The sequence below is a fragment of the Monodon monoceros genome, unplaced genomic scaffold (genome assembly GCF_005190385.1).
Source record: "Monodon monoceros isolate NGI ecotype Baffin Bay Population unplaced genomic scaffold, NGI_Narwhal_1 Super_Scaffold_9, whole genome shotgun sequence".
NCBI classification, from domain to species: Eukaryota; Metazoa; Chordata; class Mammalia; order Artiodactyla; family Monodontidae; genus Monodon; species Monodon monoceros.
This window is the reverse complement of record NW_021703786.1, coordinates 20118596-20141491: the sequence shown is the minus strand read 5'-3', so window position 1 is coordinate 20141491 and position 22896 is coordinate 20118596. Positions and strand designations below refer to the sequence as shown.

The 22896-nt window shown below is 54.7% G+C and overlaps 1 protein-coding gene across 7 annotated transcripts in view; it reads left to right on the top strand.

Annotated features, from left to right (window-relative positions):
• The window catches only part of DCAKD (dephospho-CoA kinase domain containing), a 20584-nt gene extending 4113 nt beyond the window's left edge, over positions 1-16471 (top strand). Inside the window, exons 1-6 of one of the 7 annotated variants that reach the window (XM_029212865.1) lie at positions 66-176; positions 6201-6370; positions 9188-9379; positions 9743-9946; positions 13130-13217; positions 16180-16471. In XM_029212865.1, coding sequence (XP_029068698.1) covers positions 9268-9379; positions 9743-9946; positions 13130-13217; positions 16180-16471 — 696 coding nt within the window. In that variant the 5' untranslated portion in view covers positions 66-176; positions 6201-6370; positions 9188-9267. Of the gene's footprint in view, positions 1-65; positions 177-4591; positions 6371-9187; positions 9380-9742; positions 9947-13129; positions 13218-16179 lie in introns of those variants that run through there. The other 6 variants (XM_029212866.1, XM_029212867.1, XM_029212868.1 and 3 more) reach the window with 6 other exon arrangements.
• The last annotated feature ends 6425 nt before the right edge of the window (positions 16472-22896 follow it).

Below are 22896 nucleotides of genomic sequence, written 5' to 3'. Positions count from 1 at the left end.
TCCCGCCCCGCCTCCCCGGTCCCGCCCCGCCTCCCCGGTCCCGCCCCCTTCCGCTGGTCGGACGTCCGGTCGCGTGCGCGCGCCCCTGAGGCCTCGACTACCCTCTGGGAGCCACCCAGTGAACGCCTGTGGGACTGGGCGAAACGCGGCTTCCGAGGCCGGGTCAGAGGCCCCGGGTACGTAGAGCGCCGCACGGGCAAGTGGGAGCTGCCGGGCCCGGGGAGGGGCGGGCCGGGCGGCGGCTCCCGGCGGCGGCTCCCGGGGTTGCATTGCTCTCTTGGGCGCTCAGGCCACCCCGGAGAGCTGGGTCCACCCCGGAGGTATTGTGTCCCGGTGCCGGGCTCTGGGCGCACCAGTCGTGCTGCGTGGTGTAGCGTAGAGTACGCGCCTTTCTTTCAAGCCTTGGTTACAGTTTATTGAGCACATATTATTTTACCTCCATGGCTCATTGCCTTGACAGCAACCCTACTAAGTAAGGTGATGTTTTCCCTGTTTTACAGCTGTGGAAACCGAGAAAGGTTTACAGCTAGAAGGCGGTGGAAATTGAATTCAAACTCTGGTTCAGTCCAAAGCTACTGCACTTCAGACCTTTGTGGTCAGATATAAGTTTGATTTTTGAATCCAGCGTCTGCCACTTATTGTGTGATCTTGGGTACCTTTCCGACTCTGCTCATATGAAAAATTGGAGGCATGGAGTTCCCACTTATGCATTGATGAAGAGGGCAGCCTGACCCCCTGCTTTTCTCCGCCTCCCAGCTTCCCAAACGGAGGCTTTGGCGCCTCTGGAGCTGAGTTTGTTTACGAAGTTTTCAAAGATGTTTCTCTCCCAGTTATGCGGAAATTGTCAACCGAATGAACTTTGACGTTAAGTCCTAGTTTTAAAGTTGAGGAAATGGAAGCCTTTGCATATGGTTTCTTTGGGGGCCAGCTGTGCAGATTTTGCCTAAATGAATCAGATGGATTTGGCAGGGTGCAGACAGGCCTGGGGACACGATGAAATGCTAGAGATCTGGCTGATGATAGAAAGTGGACAGGCCAGTTGGGGTGGTTCTTCCTTCGAGCCCTAAATTCCCACCAGATCCTCTTCTGTCTTTCGAGCAAGATCTGAATGTGTCCTCCTGGGTAGTCTGGTTAAAGGGTTCAGAACCTCACTTAGTACCTGTGCCTTTAGGGCTGAAGGCAGGCCAGCAGTAGCAGTGAGCTTAGCTTTGTTTTGAAAACTACCCACTCTCCCATTTTTAGATTGCAGAAATTTTTCTCTGAAAGTTTCAGAGGATATGATTTTTGGTTAATTGTAAATATTGACATTTAAAAAATAAAACTGTTACATTAGGCACTTAAATCTGCAGTGGAATCTAAATACCATAGTGATTTGATTTCCCTCATCCTTTGAAAAGAATACATGAACCAGTTTTTTTTAATATATAGGGGTTTTTTTAATATATAAATTTACTTATTTATTTACTTACTTTCGGCTGCGTTGGCTCTTAGTTGCTGCGCGGGGGGCTTTCTCTAGTTGTGGCGAGCGGGGGCTACTCTTCATTGCAGTGCGCGGGCTTCTCATCGTGGTGTGCGCACTTCAGTAGTTGTGGCTCATGGGCTCTAGAGCTCAGCCTCAGTAGTTGTGGCGCTTGGGCTCAGTAGTTGTGGTGCACGAGCTTGCTCCGCGGCATGTGGGATCTTCCCGGACCTGGGACCAGGGCTTGAACCCGTGTCCCCTGCATGGGCAGGCGGATTCTTTTTTTTTTTTTTTTTTTTTTATTTATTTTTGGCTGTGTTAGGTCTTTGTTGCTGTGCGCGGGCTTTCTCTAGTTGTCGTGAGCCGGGGCTACTCTTCGTTGCAGTGCGTGGGCTTCTCATTGTCATGGCTTCTCTTATTGCGGAGCACGGGCTCTAGGCGCGCAGGCTTCAGTAGTTGTGGCACGTGGGCTCAGTAGTTGTGGCTCGCAGGCTTCCGTAGTTGTGGCTTGCAGGCTCTAGAGAGCAGGCTCAGTAGTTGTGGCACACGGGGCTTAGTTGCTCCGCGGCATGTGGGATCTTCCTGGGCCAGGGCTTGAACCTGTGTCCCTTGCATTGTCAGGCAGATTCTTAACCACTGCGCCACCAGGTAATTCCACCAGTTTTTATTTAACGGTTGAAATTTTACATTGTTCCTTTTTCCTCCTTGAACTCGTATTTCCACTATATTTCCTCCACAGAATTTTTTTCTAGTAAAATCGATTTTATGCTCGAAGTCTTTGGTTTGTTGTCCTACTTCACTGCAACAAAAATACGTACAAAAATTAAAACACTTTTGAAAATTGTATTGTCATAATATTAAACATTTTCTTTTGGATTGAGTTCAAAAATTGTAAAATACCCAATTGACCACAACAACTAGTTTTGATCATTGTTAAACATAAGTTTTATTTAAAATGCTTCTCTTAATAAGCCAAATGGAACTTTTTAAAAAATTCATATACGTACCCATGTATATTTGTTAGAAAGAGCAGAGCTTTTTTTTCTCTCGTGCCCGTAAGCATTGAAAAAGTTGGTTCTTGTAAATAAATACAGAGGAGTTGAAGACATTTCGTTGTGGCAATAATACTCAACTCTTTGAACATCTTTTGAGTTATGGGCCAAAAAATCACCGTGATGTCAATTACTAATGACTTGTCAGCTGACAGTTCTTTTAGGTCCTCCTTTAACTTTACTGAAGGCAAAGGTTTAGAAAGCACCGGACTCAGCAGGAGAATTTGTTACGTGGTCACTATAAACAATCACATTCTTGGCATGAATACTTATATTTTGAATTACCCCTTTGGGGTGCCAGGGGTATTTTGCACCGTGGAACAATGCACCTTAGTAAAATTTGGCATGGGTGGGTAGTTACACCTTTCTGGGAACCTGGGAAAAGATAGCCTGCAGCATGTTCCAAGTCTGATCTGTTCTCATAGGGAGACACTTGGCAAACTGAGTTGAAATTTATTCCTCTTAAACCATGTTTTTGTGTCCCTTGGAAAATCTTTGTGCCTCCTCCAGTACGAAGACCACTTGGAACTACGGTGGGCAAATACCTAACTTCTTTTACCTTCCATTTCCTCACCTTTAGAATGGGAATAAGTAAGAACTGACTTCTTTGGGTCATTGTGCTGATCAGATGGGATCCACAACGTCCAGGCACACAGGGAGCAGCTCAGACTGTGGATGGCAGCTCTTACACTCCAGTCCCTGCCTGCTGGGACACTCAGCTTCCTAGGCACTCCTTGCCTCGGTTTCCTCATTTGTGAGCCCAAGATATCTCAGCCCAGGAATGTGGGGGTGGGAAGTGATGTGGAAGAGGTTTTGTGATTGTCACAGTACGTTTTCTGGAACAGATATGTTCTTATTTTAAAATAGTTAATGTTGAGTTCCTGCTTACTCATGAGCTGGACATTTTGCTGTGTGCTTTACGTACAGTATTCAGCCGATATTGTTTGAGGCCCTGCTGCTCATCGGGCCCTGTTTTAAGCACCTTGAACTCAATAGTGCTCAGATTCTAGGGAGAGAGGAAGATTACAATAAATAATCACATAGACATAATATTTGAGGGGTGATAAGTGCAGTGAAGAAAAGTGAAACACGAGGGAAACGGTGCTATTTTACATATTCAGGGCAGTCTCTGATAGGGTGACAACTGAGCGGAGAAGGGGGTGAGCCGTGCGACCCTTGGGGGAAAGGACCTTGTGTGTGGAGGGAACAGCGTGTCCACAGGCCCGAGGTGGGAGTGCTCAGCACGGTCAAGGAGCAGCAAGGCAGTCAGGGTGGCTGGAGGGTCTCATTCGAGGCGGGGAGTGGTGGGTGCCTGGAGAGAATGGAGCTGTGTCTGTCAGGAGACCCCTACGGGACTCTGAGGACTGGGCTTGAAGTGAGACGGGGACCTTGGAGGGTTTTGGCAGAGGGATGACACTATCCAACCACACTAGCTGTTATGACGGACAGACTGTCGGGGAGCAAAGGTGGCAGCAGATCGCTCGGAGGCTGCTGCGGTAATCCAGGAGCAAGACGGCGGGCGGGGTGGGCGGGGCTGTGGGGGGCGGGGGCGGCGGGAGTGTCTGTCTAGGTGCTGAAGCTGGAAGGTAGAGCTGGCAGGGGGCGCGGGTGAGTTGGATGCAGATTGTGAGAGAGGAGCCAGGAGGGTGCCGAGGGTTTTGGCCTGAGCAGCTGAAAGGACGGAGGTGCCCTTCAGGGAAAGGGAGTAGACAGCAGTCACCGACGTGTCACACGTTGAGTTGGGGAAGATGAGGTGATGGGGGCATATGGTACCCCATTCAGTCCTGACGAAACCCCCGTGAGTAGTCATTATTAATCCCGTTTTATATGCAAGGAAATAGAAGCCCACAGCTCTGAAGTAAATTGCCCTAGGCCACGTGGCTGCGTTCACAGCCCCTGAGATTTGGCATTCCCCGTGATCCTTTTTTCTGCATCAACGCCAGTGTTGTAGTCCAGTCCAAACGACCTCCCTGTCCACCCATGAAAGCTCCCTGGAGTGATGGTGTGTGCCTGGAGAGGGCTCTAGAAGAAAGACCTGCTCCCTCCCTCCCTCCCTCCCTCCCTCCCTCCCTTCCCTTGGTGTTGGTGAGGGCCGAGGGAGAGGGAGGCTGACCGCCAGCACCTGCTCTGGGGCCTCCCTCCAGGTCATTGGCAGCCTGGAGAAGGAGGTGGTGACTTAACAGGCCCAGCAGACGAAGAGAAGAGAACTCGAACTCGGACCGAGGTTTGAACAGCAGCCTCTCACCAATAATGAAAGATCAGGAGCCAGGAAACTGTAGATAAAAATAGCACTTATCAGTTAATTGGAAAACAGTATATTTTTGCAACCACTGCTTCCACAAGAAAATAATTGGGTCCCAAGGCAGGGAACAACTCGTTTTCATGAATGATTATATTGATCATTGGAGCAACGTGGATACATCCCCTTTGGAAAGTAATTCAGAGGAGAAGCGTGTGGCTGGTCAGACATGCCCAGGGTGAAATCCTGAGAGGCTGCAGAAGGAGGAGGAAAGAGGCTGGAAGTTAATGAGGGAGCGGGCCCTGGCTGGGCAGGCCGGTGTGGGGCTGTTGATTGCGAGATGCAAAACAAGAGAACTCGCCTCCAACCCAAGTCCCGAGCTCTCCCGAGGGAGGAAAGAAAGTGTGTCCATTCACATATCAGTTCCTTATTCTTTTTTGTAAAAAAAACCCACATTATTTATTTATTTATTTATTTATTTTTGGCTGTGTCGGGTCTTAGTTGCAGCACGCAGGCTTCTCTCTAGTTGTGGCGTGCCATGTGGGATCTTAGTTCCCTGACCAGGGATCGAACCCACATCCCCTGCACTGGAAGGCAGATTCTTAATCACTGGAGCACCAGGGAAGTCCCTCAGTTCCTTATTCTGCTTGAACCCATTGGGTGTTTTGTTTGTTTGCACTTTTCTCCTGGAGGGATTTACTGGCAGTGAGCAGCATGTTCTTATGGAAAGAGGAGCAGGCTGGGAGCCTACCCTTTGCCACTGAGGGGAGAATGTGACCCCCAAGTATTTCCCATTCCCTTTCCTGCTTCTGGAGTCATTCAGTCATTCATTCTACGCATAGTTATCAAACACTCTGTCAGAACAAGAAGGGAACATTGGTTGAGGGTTCCTTGTGTGCTAGGTACTGTTCTGAGTGCTTTGCATGTATTAACACATTTACTCTTCATGGCAACCCAGAGTAGGTGTCCTTAGCTCCATTTTACAGGTGAAGAAACTAAGTCAAAGAAAGCTTAAATAACGTGACCAATATCACTCACCTGGTGAGCGACTGACAGTCACTAGACACCGGGCTAGATGTTAGAGACAAAAGGGTCCAAACTGGACACAGCTTGTGACCTTGTGGAGCTTATTTTATCTAACACGTAGTCACACAAAAGTACAAAGCACAGTGGGCACACGGGAAGGAGAGGAAATGAAGTGGTGAGAGATGTCAGAGGCCTGATTTGGGTTTGGGGGGTGGACGAGGCTGCACCGAGAGAGGTGGCCTGCTTCCTCGCTGCTTTCAGGTCCTCACTCAGAGTGACTGCTCTGGTCCCTCGTTTAAAACAATGACCCCCGTCACTCTTGATGCCCTCCCCCACTCAGCATCGCCACACATATCGTGAGCTTTTCGATGATTTTTGAGCCAGATCAAGAAGAGGATATCAAAGGTGGTCACTTTTCTGGTAGGTGCCTGCAGAGGAGCTACGGGACAGGTCTGCGTGGATCTGGGTGCCTGACTTTGAGGCAGCTGGGAACCTAAACCTTCGTTACCTCCTTGCCAAGCCTTAAGGGGACAGTGGGCTCTCGGTCAGTGCGGCTCTTGGGCAGACCCATCCCCCACCCTCCCCAGGCCCAGGGTGAGTACCACGTGATCGCTCTCGCTCACCTGTCAGTGCTCTGTTATTGGTTGGTTCCATTTGTTACTGTCTGTCTCTCAGAATTTTCCTGTGGGGCAAGACCTGTTTTCCTTTGGTTGCTGCAAAGCACAGAGGAACTCGTTCAGCGGTTCATGAAGGAGTGAGCTATGGAGGGGCTTGTCAAATGGGAACAGCTGTTATTTGTCCAGCCCCTTTAAGCCAGGGGCCCACAGCTTCCCTGGGCATGTGCTCCTCCATCCCCTTGGCCTTCCTGGCAGAGGCCAAGCAGCTGTTAGTCTGTTTCTACAGATGGTCATCCAAGGCCCCAAGAAGGGAAGATCTTCACTGGGTTACCCAAGGAGGCTGGGGCAGAATTGAGCCTGGAATTTATCTCTGTGCCCTGGTGGTTGTCCATAAGATCTGGCCCCCTATTCTGCAGAGGGAAAACACCAGTGTGATCATCAAGAAATAATTTTTCTTTGGCCCCAAATTGATTTGCCTACAGACGGATGCGCCATCCTTATTTTGTCTTAATCTAAATGTAAATTAAGTTTCCATTCCCGGGGTACATTAAGGCAGGGGTCTAGACTTGGAGTTAGGAGCCCTGAATTCCATCCAGGCTCTGCTTTTAGTTGTGGTCCTGGGCAAGTCCCTTCTTCTCTGGTCCTCAGTCTTTACCATCGTAAACAAAGAGTCCATCCCAAGCCCTGTTGCACAGCAGAACTGCCTGGGTACCTCCACCCCCCAACACCAGGATCTGACTCAGTAGGTCTCAAGGCGGATCCTGGTCCTGTGTACAGGAAGGAGGTGAGGTCTGTTCGGCCACATGGTCTTACAGGCCCCCTTACCCAACTCGGCAAACCTGGGTGACCAGGTGACAGTGGCTTGTTTTTATCGATGAGGGGTCAGGGCCTTGTGGAGAACCAGCCCTTGCCCCTTCCCTCAGCTGCGGCCTGTTCTCAAGATGGGTCTTCTGCAGAAGAGGACCCAGTGCTTTAGGGACAATAGGACAGAGTTTGGATTTAAAACGCTGGTGCTGAATATCCCATTTCAAAGCTTACCAAAAATAAATAAATAAGGAATTCCCTGGTGGTCCAGTGGATAAGACTCCACGATCTCACTGCTGAGGGCCTAGGTTCAATCCCTGGTCAGGGAACTAAGATCCCACAAGTCGTACGGCCCAGCCAAAAAAAATTTTTTTAATTAAAAAAATTTTAAAAAGCTTCAGCTGAGTGGATGAATTTTTTTTTTTCCCCCGCAAGTGAACCCTATCCTCTTTTGTAAGCTGGAGGGAGGCCTACCTGGGGGCAACTCCAGTCTCAGAGAGATTGTAGAGAAATGCCTTGTAAACGGTTTGATAATTTAGTTAGATCTCTCCATGTGGATGATGATTCTGGTGGATATTTTCCTCTCTCCTCCCTGGCTTCCCTGGGTGAGAATGAGCGCGGGCAGATTTAAACATCTAGGTTGGTCCCCTGCTGCCCCAAGCCACCCACCCACTCAGCCCACACCCGAGCGGCTGCCTCCCCCTGTCGTTTAGTGTGTCCTCAGGGGAAGCAGACTCATTTCAGTATAAGCTCAAGCAAACTGTAATTAGGACAGTAAATCTGCTGTTTAACCAAAAAAAAAAAAAAGTCCTAGGACAGGTTTCAGGGTCCTGGACATACTTTGATGCTGAAGGAAGGATGGGAGAGACCTGGCCTTTGATTTAATTTCTCCCAGTTTGGGAACAGAGTCCAGGACATGGTAACCATGTTTACTGAAAATGCAACACGGCTTAAAATCTACTGTGAGATCGTCTGAGGCTGCAGGAATGGGGACCTGACTTCATGAAAGTCTTTTTTTTCTTTCCATGCCTTGCAGTATGACTGACTCACAGCATCCGTCCTGCACCAGCACCCTCACCTCCTTTCCAGGGCATTTACCACGTTAGTGGCAGTGCACCAAGGGCTGTAGATGTGTTTTCTCAGTCAGTCTGCACAACAGCCTTAGGAGGCAGGTTCTGTCATCTGCATTTTACCCCCATTTTATGGATGAAAAAAACTGAGGTTGAGAGAGGCAAGTGACTTGCCCCGGGTTGCACAGCATGCAAGTGGAGCAACTGGATTTGAAGGGTCTGTGCTCCTAGCCTCTGTGCTGTATTGCAACTGCTCAGTCTGAGAACCGCAGATCACCACGCCAGGCTGAAGGCTACCTCCCCACCAAGCCTGTTTTCCTTCCCTCGTTCCTTCTTGGCACGATCCACACTTCTCTAAACCTCAGGCTTAGTGGCCACTCAGCCACTGCCTCTCACTGAGCTCCCCACCTGGGCTGCTTCTTAGATGAGAAGGAGGGATTATTCCTCTCAGTGTACATCAGTCTCCAGGCCTCCCGGTGCCGGTGCTAGGGTGTGGCAGGCAGGCCATTTCCTCCCCGTGAGCCTCAGTGTCCCAGACTAGAAAGCGGAGGCTGGGGCCATCTGGAGAGCGCCTTGGGTTCACCCCAGAGGGACAGGTGTCCCTTTCCTATGGGAGCTTGCCTGCAGTGGGGTACAGCAGCCTCCAGAAAGCTCTCTTTGCTTAATAGCACCCGACCTTGCTCTGCCTGCTCAGCGTTTTAATTGCTAAATTTATACAGTGTTAGTTTGCCTTCTTCATGAGTGTCCTTAAAAGAACACCGGAGGCCTCTCCTGAAAGAGTTTTCTGTCTCGGGTGGACCCTGAGCCTCCCGAGCTCAGGCCTTGGCTCTGCCTGGCAAGCTGTGTCTCCCTCCCCCGCCTTTGCCTTGCTGTCCCCCAGCCATTGGCTCCACACTGACCAGGCCTGCTCTGTGCCACAGGCAGGTCCTTCGGCGTTCCTGTGCGGGACCATCGCAACTGGGGAGCTTGGCCTCTGGTGACCTCCCTCTTTCCTAGGAAGATGTTCCTGGTGGGCCTGACAGGGGGCATTGCCTCAGGCAAGAGCTCAGTGATCCAGGTGTTCCAGCAGCTGGGTTGTGCGGTGATTGATGTGGACGTCATTGCCCGGCATGGTGAGTTGGGGGGGCGGGTTGTACACAGCAGATGCCCTGGGCTCCCTTCCTTCCATGAGGCCTCACCTTTTCATAAGGCCCTTCAAGCCCTCAGAGGAGGGGGGGGCCTTCCCATCAGCCCTGGTCTCCTGCCCCCTACTGCCCCACCCCCACTCTTCCCTCCAGCTCCCCTCACCCCATGACCAACACCAGGGATTCTGTGCACTCTGCTCTCCTCCCTGCTTTCCTTCCCCTCATCTTGTTTTTGCTGCAACTGAAAGAAGAACCCCTGGGTTCCGCCATCATTTTGCCTCTGGTCACTCAGAGTCCCCTGGCTGGGCTGGAGGCTCCAGTGAGTGACCCAGGCTCCTCTTCATGCCACAGTCGTCCAGCCAGGGTACCCCGCCCACCGGCGTATCGTGGAGGCCTTCGGCACTGAGGTCTTGCTGGAGAATGGCGACATCGATCGAAAGGTCCTGGGGGACCTGATCTTTAACCAGCCCGACCGGCGGCACCTGCTCAACTCCATCACCCACCCCGAGATCTGCAAGGAAATGATGAAGGAGACCTTCAAGTTCTTCCTCCGGGGTAAGACCCCGGGGCCTGGGACGGGGTGGGGCCCAGGCCCTTCTCCTCTGCAGAAAGGTTGGCGGGGGTGGGGGGGGAGCGGGGGGAGGAGCTGATTATCGTCCAGGCTGTTGAGTTCACTCTGCTCATTGGCATCCTCCGTGCAGCCCTGTACCAGCCCCAGAGAGAAGTGATGTCCCTCAACTCTTAAGGGGGCTGACAGTTTAATGAGAAGAGACACTTGAGGCTTTTGAGCCATGAACCCCAGGAAGCTGATTTTTCTAATAGGGTGGGAGTCATAGTAGCTGGCGAATAATGGAGTCATAAGACCTGGGTTTAAGTCCTGGCCCTCACGGTTTCCGGCAGTGTGACTGTTGAGTGCACCCACCCCCTCCGTCTGTTTCCTCCTCTGCATAGTGAGGCTAATAATGCCAACCTGGGCAAGTTCTTAGGGAGGCTAAAAGTCTACACCGTGACTGTCAAACACCACGACAGTGTAAACCGCAGTCAGTCAGGTTTGGTGCTGGTTGAGCCGCCTGGGAAAGTAAGTTTGCAGAGTGTAAGGTGGGGAGGCTCCGGGAAGGCCAGGGCCGGTGGGGGCGGGTTCTAAGTGGAGGATGATCCTTGGGGGCTGGGCCTCAGTGGAGAGAGCTAGCCTGGTGTGCTCAGGGACGGCCAAGTGATGCGGCAGGACTGAAGGAAGGGGAGAGTGTTTGAAAAGCAGGGGTCTGTGGCAGCCTTTCCCAAGCCGTACGCTACAGTCCAAGCGCGGTTCTTCAGGATGGCGTTGGGCAGGGGTGACCTGACCTTTACTGTCCAGGATGGGGTCAGTCCCCAGGAGAACGGGGAGAGCTGAGAGCAATGGTTTAGGATCAGGCGAGAGGCTGGCCCAGGGCCCCTACAGAGCGGCCTGTCAGCCGCTAGGCCATGGAGCCTCCAGCCCAGGCTCCGGGTTGAAGGCCTGGCTGATTGTCTCCTGTCAGTCACAAGGCTGAGACTTTGCTTCCTGGAGGGTATGGGGGAGGCTTCTTGCTTTTCTTCGGGCTTTTGCACTGTGATCATGGCCAAATTCTCCCATGTGTCAAGTTCTCATGTACAGAGTGGGGACCCTCTCCCCACTCCTGTCCCCTCTGGCCAGTACCTCCCTCCAGAAGGAAAGGGATGACTTGACAGACATCCTTGATGTTGACCCTCCCTTCCCCGCCCCCCAGCTCTGGCCAGGCAGGAGCTGGCTCCCAGCATCCTCCCTGCTGGACCAGCTTTTGCTCGCCATCTCAGTACCTTGCCGCAGGCCTCCTCCCTCAAGGGCAGTCTCAGGACTCTTGCTACCTTTGTCCTGCCTCTTGTATCTGTGCCAAGACCCTTCCCGTCACTGCCCACCCCTGCCAGGAATGAGGCCTTCTGCCTTTCATTCCTGCCCTTTCGCGTTCGCTCCCAGGCCAGGCGCGAGTACCTCTATCTGCAGGGCTTTGAGGCAGCAGTGGCTCTCCCCTTCTGAAATTAAGCATCGGATAATGTCACCCGCTCCAAAGTTCTCCCGCTGTGTCATCCACCCAACTTCCCCTCTCCCCAGCCACCACCACTTAAATAAAAGCCAGAAAGCTCTTTTCAGCTCGATAAGGTGAAAAATGGGGACGACAGCTGTGGCTTCCACAGTCCCAGTTTTCCCCTGATGAGTATAACAAATACAACTGTCAGAGTTGGTATAATCAAACGTCAGATAAGATCACCAGCTGTTGGGAGGTCTCCGCGTAGGCAGACGGATATCTTAATAGAGTCAGGGTGGTTTGCAGAGCTTATCAAGCAGGAGGGATGTGACAGCTGAATAGCCCTTTGCCAGCGAAGCATAGAGCTGTCCGCGAGCTCCCGAGAGGGGCCGAGGAGAAAGGACAGTGCAGGGAGAGGAAGGGACGGGAGTGGAGCAGAAAAGGGAGGTAAGAGGCCCAGTGAGGACCTGGTCTCGGCCCCTGTTCTGGGCTGGACAGGAGTTGGGGAGCCAGCACTGCCAGCCTCCTTCCTCCAGGGAGCTGTAGTAATAACAGCCAGCCATCATCTGTGGAGCGGTGAGTGAGGGTCTGGGTGAGGGGCTGCTGAGGGGTTTACAGGCATTTGCTCATGTAATCCTTACCATCTTCCTGTGAAGCGGGCCATCTGTTCACTCATTCACACAGGTGGGGTTTGGTAAGGGGCCCAAAGGGAGACAGTGGTGGCGACAAACCAAGGCATGTCATCTGAGCCCATCTCATGCCCCCCCCCTTCTCACTGCTCCTGGATCCCTGCTAGCTCTTCCACACTTACACAGCGGTCACTTGCCTGAAGAGAACTAGGAGCCCCAGGTGTTCCTGGGCGAGTAGCCCAGGGACATGCCCGCACACAGTGGGTGAGGGTGCACCCCCTTGGCCGGCCTTGGCTTGCAGTGGGAGGGCTAGTCGGTGCCTTTTACCCCACGGGAGTTACTTCTGTAGTATGAGTCATAACCACCCCCACCCCCCAGAGTCGTACCTGTAATCCCTGGCTGGAGGCGGCCTCTGACGCCGAGAAGCAGCCTCTTTCCCTCTGGGGCTGCTGCGGCCGCCACCCCATAGGAGTTTCTCGTGGAGAGTCGGCAGAGAGCGCCGTGCAGGACCTGGCTCCTGGTAGAGAACCTATCATTTTTTTTCTGTTTTTTTGAGGAAAAGTGGGTGAAGTAGGGCAGAATAGGCCCACTTATTCCTGGAAACTCTCTCCAGTCTCCTACAGCTCTGGCTGTGTCACCTCCCTGTTCAGAAATAACAACTCTCTGGGTTGAAGACCAAGTGAACTCAACCCTTTGTGACTGCCCCGACCACCTTGTCAGCTTCGCCTCACTCTGCTCGAGGCCTCCACTTCCGCCAGAGCTCTTCCCCTTCCTGGAACCCTCACCTCCACCTGCTCATTTTCAAGTATCAGAAGTCCTACCCGCTTTTCAAGGCCAGTACAGATGCCATCCCTTCTGTAAGGTCTTCTTGGATCATCCACCCCAAAATGGCTTTCTGCAGCTTTGTGTTCTGAATGGCACTGGAACTGGCTAGCATTCAGGTTATGCCTCTCCTCGGAAGGTCTCCCCCTCTGCCGGGCAGCTCCTGATGGTAGGGGGCAGTGGCTTGGACTCTGTTCCCATGCTGAGCACATAGTCCTGTGTGTGCTTGCAGAATTGAATTTGTGGGTTTCCCGGCCTCCCCCCAGGATACCGCTACGTGATTCTGGATATCCCCCTGCTGTTTGAGACCAAGAAACTGCTCAAGTACCTGAAGCACACAGTGGTGGTGTACTGGTGAGTGTGTGGCACGGCCCGGCCTGACCGAGGCTGGAAAGGAGGACCCCTGGGGTAAAGCATGTACCTGCAAAGCGGCCCCCTGCATTTTGCCCTTTCCCCACAGGGTGGCCAGGAGGCCCAGAGGTTTTGGGGAGCAGGGTCCAGAGCCTATAGAAACTGACCTCTGTGCCTGACCCAGATGTGCCTGGGAGCAGATGGGGGGGAGTGATGGCCCCCAGGTCTCTCTAGTGCTTGGGAAGGGCTCCCCCTGCTGGCTATTGGAGGCACTTCAGCCCAGATGCCGGGCCCTGCCCTGGGCGACCATGTTCTTATTCATTGGTTCCCTTTTCCCTCCTGCAGCACTTCTCAACTTTCCAAACATTTATTGCTTCCCTCAGTTTACCTCTCAACATAAGGTAGTCAGGACAGGAGTTGATATTTCTGAGTTATAGAAAACTCAAGGCAGAGAGTTACAGAATTTGTCCAGGGTCACCCATCGGCAAAATCTATGAACAGAAAGTTGCCGAGAAGGAGTTGTCAGAACCCAGCTAAGGAAGGAGCTTTGTTCATGTCCCCCAGGACATGAAGCAAACCAGAATCCAGGATTTGGCAAACAGAGGAGGATCAGGCTGTCAGAGAAAATGAGTCATAGTCCCAGCGGAGTGAGAGTGCAAATGAGGCTTCAGGGTGTCTCTGCCTTCCAGAAACTTCCTGGATGCCACCCATAAGTACAGCAGACACAGAGGTGGACACTTGGCTCTGCAGGTACTTTGGGCACAGGGTTGCTCTCAAGAGACTAATGGTGGGGGAGTCTCCGAGCACACTGGAGGCGGGGCCTGGAGTGCTCAGTGCCCTAAGCATCACCCTGCCCTCTGCCCCAGCGCCCCGCTGTGGGTTGGCATTTAAAGGCAGCCTGAATCTGCTGAGCCTGGTGCAGGGACTCAGGCATCCTCTTCGCTCCCCCACTGGCCCCTGTCTCGCCCTGTAATCCTGCAGCCTCTCTGGGTTCTTTGTTCTCTGTTTGTGAAGGACTATCAGCTGAGGCCAGGCCAACTCCACGAGGACAGAATTCTCTTTGCCTTGGAATTTTAATACAATTGAAACTTTGTACCAAGGGATTCAAAAAAGAAAGTCTTATTAGAGTGTAGGTGAGTAAACAAGACGGGGGCTGGTTGCGTCTGCAGTCACCAGGTGACTCCACGCTTTCCCTGCCACCTTCCTTTTGCTAAGAGCAGAGATAGCTGTGGCTCCTGGCGCATAATTGGAGCTTTGTAGATTCTGCCTGCTCCCCAGGAGATCCTCCAGCCCCACTCACCAGCCAGAGCAGCCTTTCGCAGGGTCTCGGGTGCCATACATGCCCCACTTTTACCACATGTGGTTGTATGGCTCTTGAGAGATGCCCAAGAGATGAATGAGTGATTATTTGCTTTTCATAAAAGGGATCCACGCTTTACAAAAATAAGGACCCCCCTCAGGGACTCCTTTAATTGGCATTTGAAATAATATGGGCGTTTACCAAAGTGTGATTATACCAAAATGTGATTATTCGCTTTTTCAAGGAGCTTGCCAATTGTGGGATAAATGTTTGGGCAAAAGTTCCCTTACCACAAACAACGTCAGTCTTTTAACCATCTGGGACTATCCCTGAGCTCCAGGAAGGGCTGTCAGAGAGTTCTGCCTTCACATCCCAGGAGGCCCCCGGTCTCGGCCTCACCGTCTGAAGGGTGTGCGCTCACTGGTGGCCCCAGGCCATCTCCATTCTCTCACCCAGACTTTCCCAGCCACAGATCTGCAGTGTCCCTGACTAGGGTTGGCTATAGTCCTTGTTCTTAGCCAGGCAGGGATTGGCCCCATGACCTTGACAGTATGCTGTCCTTCTAACAAAGGAAATCAGAAGTCCTACCTACTTTCTAAGGCTAGTGCAAATGCCATCCTTCTACAAGGTCTTCCCTGATCAGTCAGCCAGAAGTGACTTCCTGCCACGTTCAGTTCTGAATGGCGTTGGGATTGGCTAGTGTTCAGTTATGTCTGTCCTTGGAAAGTCTGTCTTCACATCCCAGGAGGCCCTTGGGTCTAGGCCACAAGTAGGAGGGGACTAAACTGTAGTCATCAAATCCTCCCATCTTATAACCGGGAAAATTCAGGCCTAGTGGCAAAGCAGAGAGACCCCAGATGGCAGAAAACAGCTGCTGCAGCCCTTTCCCGCCTGGTTCCTATTGAGGGCTTAGGCATTCACAGAGATGGCCCCATTCCAGAGGACAGCTGGGCAGTTCCTGTGTAGCCAAAAGCAGGACAGGGAGTTTGCCGAGGAAGGACCCAGGTGGTAACATCAGAGCGCGCGCGAGGCATTCTTTGTATTTCCTGTGGCGTTGGGAGACTGGGCGTTGCCTGGCTTACTGTGCAGTCCTGTCCCAAGGACCGAGGGGATCCAGTTCTCAAGTCCTTGCTCCTCTTGGGCTCCGTGCATCCCACTTCATCGGTGGCATCAAGCCCAGTGGCCACCGTCTCAGCCCAGTCCTTTTGCTCTGAACGTGCAGGACTAGGTGTGGGGAGACAAGGAGCGGGCTCTTTGTGGTGGACCGGGAAGCTGTTTTTGATGCCGCAGGGCCAGGCCCCCAGGGGAACTGAAGGAAGTGATTAGCTTGCAGACACAGGTCTTTCAGTAAAGCTCATCCATCCAGGGATGCAGGATGTAGCTGATTCCAGGTGATCAAGTCCTCCCATCTTAAAACTGGGGAGTCTCGGGCCTGGTGGCAAAGCGGAGAGACCCCAGGTGGCAGAAAACAGCAGCTGCCGCCTTTTCCCTCCACATTTATACTAAGGGGCTCAGGTAGCCCATCGTGCTACTGGGGTGCTCACAAAGAGTGGGGTGTGGTGGGGGGAGCCCAGGAGCTTCCAGGGCTGTCCACCCCTGTCACGCACCGTTGGGAGGGAGGCCGGGACCTGTGATGTCTGAGCAGCCCTTCTGCCCGGTCCCTAGTGACCGAGACACGCAGCTGGCCCGGCTGATGCAGCGGAACAGCCTGAACCGCGACGACGCAGAGGCCCGGATCAAGGCCCAGCTGCCCCTGAAGGACAAGGCCCGCATGGCCCGCCACGTTCTAGACAACTCGGGCGAGTGGAGCGTCACCAAACGCCAGGTGGTCCTCCTGCACGCCGAGCTGGAGCGCTCCCTGGAGTACCTGCCACTGCGGCTCGGGGTCCTCACGGGGCTGGCCGGCATCGCCAGTCTCCTCTACCTGCTCACCCACTACCTCCTGCCTTCCCCCTAGCGGGGCCCTGCAAGACAGGAATTCCTGGGTCTCCATCTCCTCAGAGGCTGAAACCAGGTAATGAATGCATCCGGTTTCCTCCCAACCCCTCAGCACACACACTCTGGATCTGGGCTGGAGCCCTGCACTGGGCCGACCCTTCCTCGGAGCACATCCTGTCCAAGGCAGAAAAGCAGCCCTCTGTCAGCAGATGCTCCTTCCCACCTCCCCCAGCACCCCTCCCTCTGGAACAGTGTCCATCACGGGCTGTGGAAGCAACAGTGGTAGACTCTTGTAACTTTCTTGTGGGCGGGGGTGAGGAGCACCTTCAGTGGCCGTCACCAGTGTTTAAAGCTGGGAGGGTCCCTGGGCTTGAACCCTTTCCTAGCACGTGCCCCGTCACGGCCAAAACCCCCTGCGTGGACCATGGGAAATCAGTTTAGACCAAGGGCTGCCTTCAAGCAGGATTCCCCTGTAGATTGAAGCCCTTGGCCAGGAGGCAGTAACAATTCCCTTGTCGTGATGCTGTAGTGGGGCAGAGGCCAGGCCTCTTCTGGGATGACCCACTGTCCCACCGTGGCATTTCCCTAGCACTCTCCACACCCTGCTCCCCGCCTCCTACCACTCTACCTCCCTGAGCTCTTGCTAGGCTGCACGCGGTGCACCAGGCTGTTTCTGGCCTCTTTGCCTTCACCTTGCTGCTCCCCAATCTGGAAAACCTTTTTTTTTTTTCCCTACAACTGGCTACCTTCCAGCTCAGGCACCATCTGAAGCCCCAGGCTGGGTTAGGTGCTCTGGGATACCCCCTGCCCCACATTTTACCTGAATCCACAGTATAATAATCAGCCCAAAACTGGTTAGTCTCTCCCACTAGACTGTAAGCCCTTTGAGGGCAGGAACTGTGTCTTAATCATCTGTGTTCCTGGTGCAGAGCCTCACTCGCCATTGGTGCTGAATAAAGTGTGTCGATCTGAAATGCCCTGAACTGCCATTGTTCCCCCAGCACCACCGACTGACCGAGGTTCCCAGACTTGGCTGGTACCATTGGGGTTAGACTTGGCCTCCTCCCACACTAAGACCTGTGCTCCTCACTTCCCTGGCCCAGAAGGTACATTTGCCTTCTGACTTCTTCTGGGGCCCCAGGAGGATTCCAGCCAGGTCCAGATGTACCTGTGTGGGAGGTGGGTGGAGGTGCTGGGGCAGCCTCACACCCACATACTCCATCTTCCTTCCCCAACCCAATTAGACCAATGTAGACATCAGCTTCCCCTTGCCAGAGCCGGCAGACCTGCTGATGTGTTGATCCTGCGGCCAGCAGCCTATTAAGACCAGAAATGAGTGTGACAAATGCGATTGCTGTGGTGGCCATACTCAGTGCCCCTTTTCCCAGAGCTGCTCATACTTCAGAGCAGCTCATTAACTCACTGCAAACCCGCGAGGGGCAAAGGGCTGGTAAGGTGGTGTCAGGCTGTGGGTTGAGGGCCAGGGCAGGATGAGAATGGCAGAGGGCAGCCGCTTCTCCGGTTTGAGACCTGGCAAGAGCGGGTAAGGGAGGAAAGGTACGGACTCCTCCCAGTGCCCTGTTACCCTAGTCACTGAGAAGATGGTGCTTCGTGAAGGTGTGGCATGCCGGACGCTGCTGGATGTATGACACCCGGAGGTAACATAGCATTGATTATTCTGATTCCAGGCCCAGAGGGATGATCTTATTCGTGTCGGAGCCAGGCTTCAGAACTCTGCCTGCTGTGTCCCTGGGCCTGCCTGGAAGGGGCAGCAGACCTGGCACCGCTCTGGCCCACTGGGCTTTGTCTCCTACTTATGTGACCTCTTGACTTCATGATGCTTATGTCAGAGAACAGCGAAAGCCCTTTGCAAACTATAAAGTTCCAGAGTTATTTTCCTCCCTGACCTAGTCTACTGAGTTGGATGCCAGAATGTCAGAGGATGGCCAGCCTGTTAAGGTGTGGAGAAAATGCCATCCCGTCCTCCCCTTGCTCAGGTCCTGCTACAGCTCCCACTCACCTCCTCTTGCCTCCCTCCCCACGGCCACCCTTTCCCAGGCTTGGTGGCCCAAGACGGCCTTACAAGAATCCTACTTCCCCTGGGGCGTCGCTTCATGTCTAGGTCGCTCGGGAGCCCCTTGGATACAGCAGGAGCCAGGACCCCGGTAGCCCCGGCCCCGCGCCCGGGCGGGCGGTCTCCCCTCCGGCCGGCAGGTGGCAGCACCCACCCAGGTTGGGGTCGGGCCTCGGCGGCAGGTGCTCGCCGAGCGGTTACTAACTTTCTCCCGGTGGCGTTTCTGCCTCTCCTACGGTGCTGCGGCGGCGTCAGATCCCCCCGCCAGCCGCGGAGGCGCGGGCGCTAGGCCCCGGCCCGGGCGCTAATTAACAAGCCGTGCGGCTCGCTGCGTCCTCTTTGCTGGCGCCGCGGGGCGGACGGATGTGTCCCCATTCCACACCGTGCGAGGGCGACCGGCACGCTCCCCAGGCCTCCCACCCTGCAACCGCGCTCTCGGGCCCTGCCCTCCGTTCACCCACTCTGGGCCTCACCGCCCCGGCGCGGAGCAGTAAAGACGCCAGCGAGGGCTGCAGGCGCACCGGCCTCCCGGCGGCGGGGGGGGGGATGAAGGGGACAGGCGGGCCCCTAAAACCATCCCCATCCCCAGGCCCAGGCTGGCCATAGGGTACTTAGGAGAGCCTTACAGATTCCAAAGCACATCTCGCAGCTATCTCCTTGAAGTCCCTCAACTCTGAGAAGGAGTGCAGGAGGCTCAGAGGTTGAGCCACGGGGGCCCAAGTAACCAATAGGCATAATCCCACGCTCTGGACTCCCAGTACAATGCCCCTCCCACTACCTGCACTGTCCCCATTAATGACGCCTCGGGTCTTCAGCTAGGAGTTATTGTCAACTCTTCTTCAGATGTTCAGTCTCTCTCTGTCCTTGGGAGGGTGAAGGGAGGGGCAGGGGAAGGTTTGGGACACTCCATAATAGGCCACCATGGCTAGAAATTGGATGGGAGAGGGACAGCCAGGGCTGCTGTCACAAAGGCACTCCAGGTCAGCAGGAACCAGTCCCAGGAGCAGGAGAGGCAGTAGGGTGGCAGTGATGACCCGAGGCCTCGGGGCCACATGGGGTGGCCAGGGGAGACCCCAGAGATGGCAGGTGAGAAGGAGCAAAGTGCAGGAGATGCTGAGGCTCTGTGGGCTGCTCTCCTGCTCCTTCCCCAGGAAGGGGAGATGTGGCTGGTGGCTCCCCTGTCCCACCCGCAGAGCTGAGGCTGCACCCAGCTGGGGCCCAAAGCGCCTCCTCCCTTTGCTCCCCACCCTCCCCTCCCCATCGCTCAGATTCCAATACAATTTCCAGCTAACCAGCATGTCGATAGAACAAGTCGGGCAGCTGGATTGCTGGCCAATTACAGGAAATCATTCTTCTCCACAGCTCAGAGCCCAGGGGGAGGGAGGGAGGGAGGGAGGGAATGTGAGGGAGCAAGCACCCAGCTTCCAGGCTGGGAAGGGGCTCTGGCTTTTCGTGGGGCCTGCTGCAGCCCCAGGGAGGGCGTGGGGTGGGAGAGCAGGGGTAGATGGGGAGGTTTCTGGTGGTGGCCCTGCAGGGGTTCTTCCTCATCCTCAAACATGGCCCAAGCCACAAAGAGAGAGGATGGGACTGATGGCTGATGAAGAGGGCCCAGGAGGTGAGGCCTCTGCTTGGAGTAGAAGGGGGTGGAAAGGGGGGATGGTGAGACCAATCTCCCCCACAGCCCTGTGTTTGGGAATGGGGTTGGTGCCCAGGCCTCCCTGGTCCAGAGGATCCCTGCAGAGCCATCTGAGTACCTGGAAGCTGGGGCCCACACGGGCAGGACCCTGCTTCCACACCCAGCCGCAGACCAAGGGAATCCTGGGGGGACAGGGAGAAGGGGCTTAAAGAGGAGGAGGGGAGGAAAGGGGCTGCAGCCTGCAGCTGCGTGGTCCAGCAGCAGCCTCACTTGGTGAAGGGGTAAGTCTGGTAGCACCCTTCCACCCCAGAAGGTGGGGCACAGATATGTGGGAGGGGACAAGGGCTTCCTCACTTACCTTCCCAGCCCCTCTGCCTTACTTCCCAGCTCTGGCCCTTAAGAAACCTTCACTCAGATGAAAAGATCCCAATCCCCACTCCCTCACTTTCCATCCATCTGAATCTACCCCCACCTTCTATTCTGACCTGGATGCCTGTTTGTCACCCCCACCCTCATCCACAAGCCTCATCATATCTTTACCAGAACTGCCTTAACTACTTCCAGGCTGCCCCACCCAACAGACCCTGAGGTCCCCCTGCTTCCCAGCACCAATGATTAGCTCCCTTTACTAGTGCTGGAGTCTCTCCCCCAAAGTAGTGAAAGATCCTTGACAGGACTTTCCACAGGGACTAACTGCACACAGTGACTCCCCTGGTGACGCAGTGGTTAAGAATCTACCTGCTAGTGCAGGGGATGTTTTTTCTTTTTTTTTTTTTTGCTGATTATACCTGTTTAATTAACAATACAGCAATTTTAACAGGGTACTTTGTTTATGTGGAACCCCGATATGAAGCAGCTGTGACCCAGTGATCCCTTTCCCTGCTCCAGGCTGTAGCCACCTCCCCAGGACCCCTCCCCAATTTCTCAGCATCTTGCCCTGTCTCCTTCAGACCCCCACCCTTGGAGGGGCTTGGGTTGGATTTACCCCTGGCGCTTTGGCCAACCCAAGGGTACACAGGTGGGCAGACACCAGAGAGGAGACAGACCTCTGCGCCCAGTGCCCCCAGGCACCCAGCGGCTCTCAGGAAAGAGGCTGAGCAAACGCTCTTGACTGCCAAGGTCGGCCTCAAAGTGGTGGGTGCATGGGGAGAGGGGGCCAGCGACCTGGGGCCCCTCCTTCCCCGGGATCCCTGCCCGAGGACACAGGCTTGGACGTCCGCAATGGGGCTGTCAGGCCTGGCCCTGTTTGGCACAAAGCGGGCGGCTTCGGCTCTGCGAGGCTGAGACCTAGCCGCGGCTCCACGCTGGTGGAGCCGCTTTCGCGGGCCCTCCCTCGGGCGCTGCCTCTCGCGGGCGGCCCGCTGCCCGGTGCTCGGCGATCCGGAAGAGGGCGCCCGGCCCGCCCCCGTCCACGGTGCCCCGCGGCCGGCGCGCCGCTCTCCGCAGCCCGCAGGCTCCGCGCCATTGATCGGGCCGCGAAGACCCGGGCGCGCAGCCCCCGACCCCGTCGCTTTTCGCTTTTAATTGAAGTTTGAGCAGAGTGCGAAGCGGGCAGAGGCAGAAACCAAATATTTAGTTGCTGCAAATTGGCACCTCCAGATCAATTACCCGACCCGTGTCAGGGCCTGCGCCGCCCCCCGCGCCCCGCGGAATTTCAGTGCGTTGCCCCGGCCCCGGCCGCCGGCGCCGCCCGCCTCCATTCCGCCGCACACTTCTCATCAGCTCCAGCCCTACATCACCCGTGGCCGCGAGGGGAACAGATTTCCAATGGGAAAAGTTCCCTGGGAGGGTCCTCGTTGCTGACTCCCGCCGCGCCCTGTGCTGTCTGCCCCCCACACGCCCGCCCCGGCCGTCATCCAGCCTGTCAGATGGGGACAGCCCGGGAGGAGCAGTGAGATAAAGAGGGAGCTCCAGAGCAAGGACTTCGGGTCACATGGACTTGACCCAACCCTAGTATCTCCACTTATCCTCTGGATGACCTAGGAGAAGTTGCTTATGCTCCCTGAGCCTCAGTTTCCCCATCTGTAATATGGGGCTCAGCATTCACGTTGCAGGGTTATGGGGTTAACACGGCAGAGGGACCCTGCCCTGCCCTGGGCTGGCATATCGTGGCTTTACTTCTCAGCCCTGCAAGAGGGGTAAAATAACTTCCAGAATGAAGTGAGGGACACTGGGTTTGTAAGCACTTCAGCCAAGATCCTGGAGACCAGCAAAGGGAAGGCAGGGGGCAGCCAGCCCCCCAGAGTCCCTGGCAGAAGCCGGGCAGGAGGGGACACCTGGGTCAGCCTCCATCACGGAATGTTTTGACCTCCAGCCTAGGTACATCTGGGCACAATCAGAAGAGGAACTGCTTCTCCAGTACCAAGGATGGAGAGTTAGCTGGGCCTGGAGGTGAGCCATGCCCTCAAGGCTGGGCCGGGGAAGGAGGCTGGAGGGATCTGAAGGTCACCAGTGGCTGAGTGTCAGGAGGCTGCGCCCATGGCAGGGGCTCAGGTGAGCTCTGTGGAGGAATCAGGAATTGGGCTGTAGTCGAGGCTTGCCTTTTCCCTGCTCTATGACCCTGCGCAAATTCTTCAACCTCCGTTTTCCAATGTGTAAAATGGGGCTGACACCCACTCCCTCCCAGAGTATTTATGAAGAATAAAGGAGATGACGTATTTATATGAGAGGGAAGGAAACTAGCCGACAGACATGGAGAGAGTGTGGTGCTGAGTCCATGTGAGTTCCCACGCTC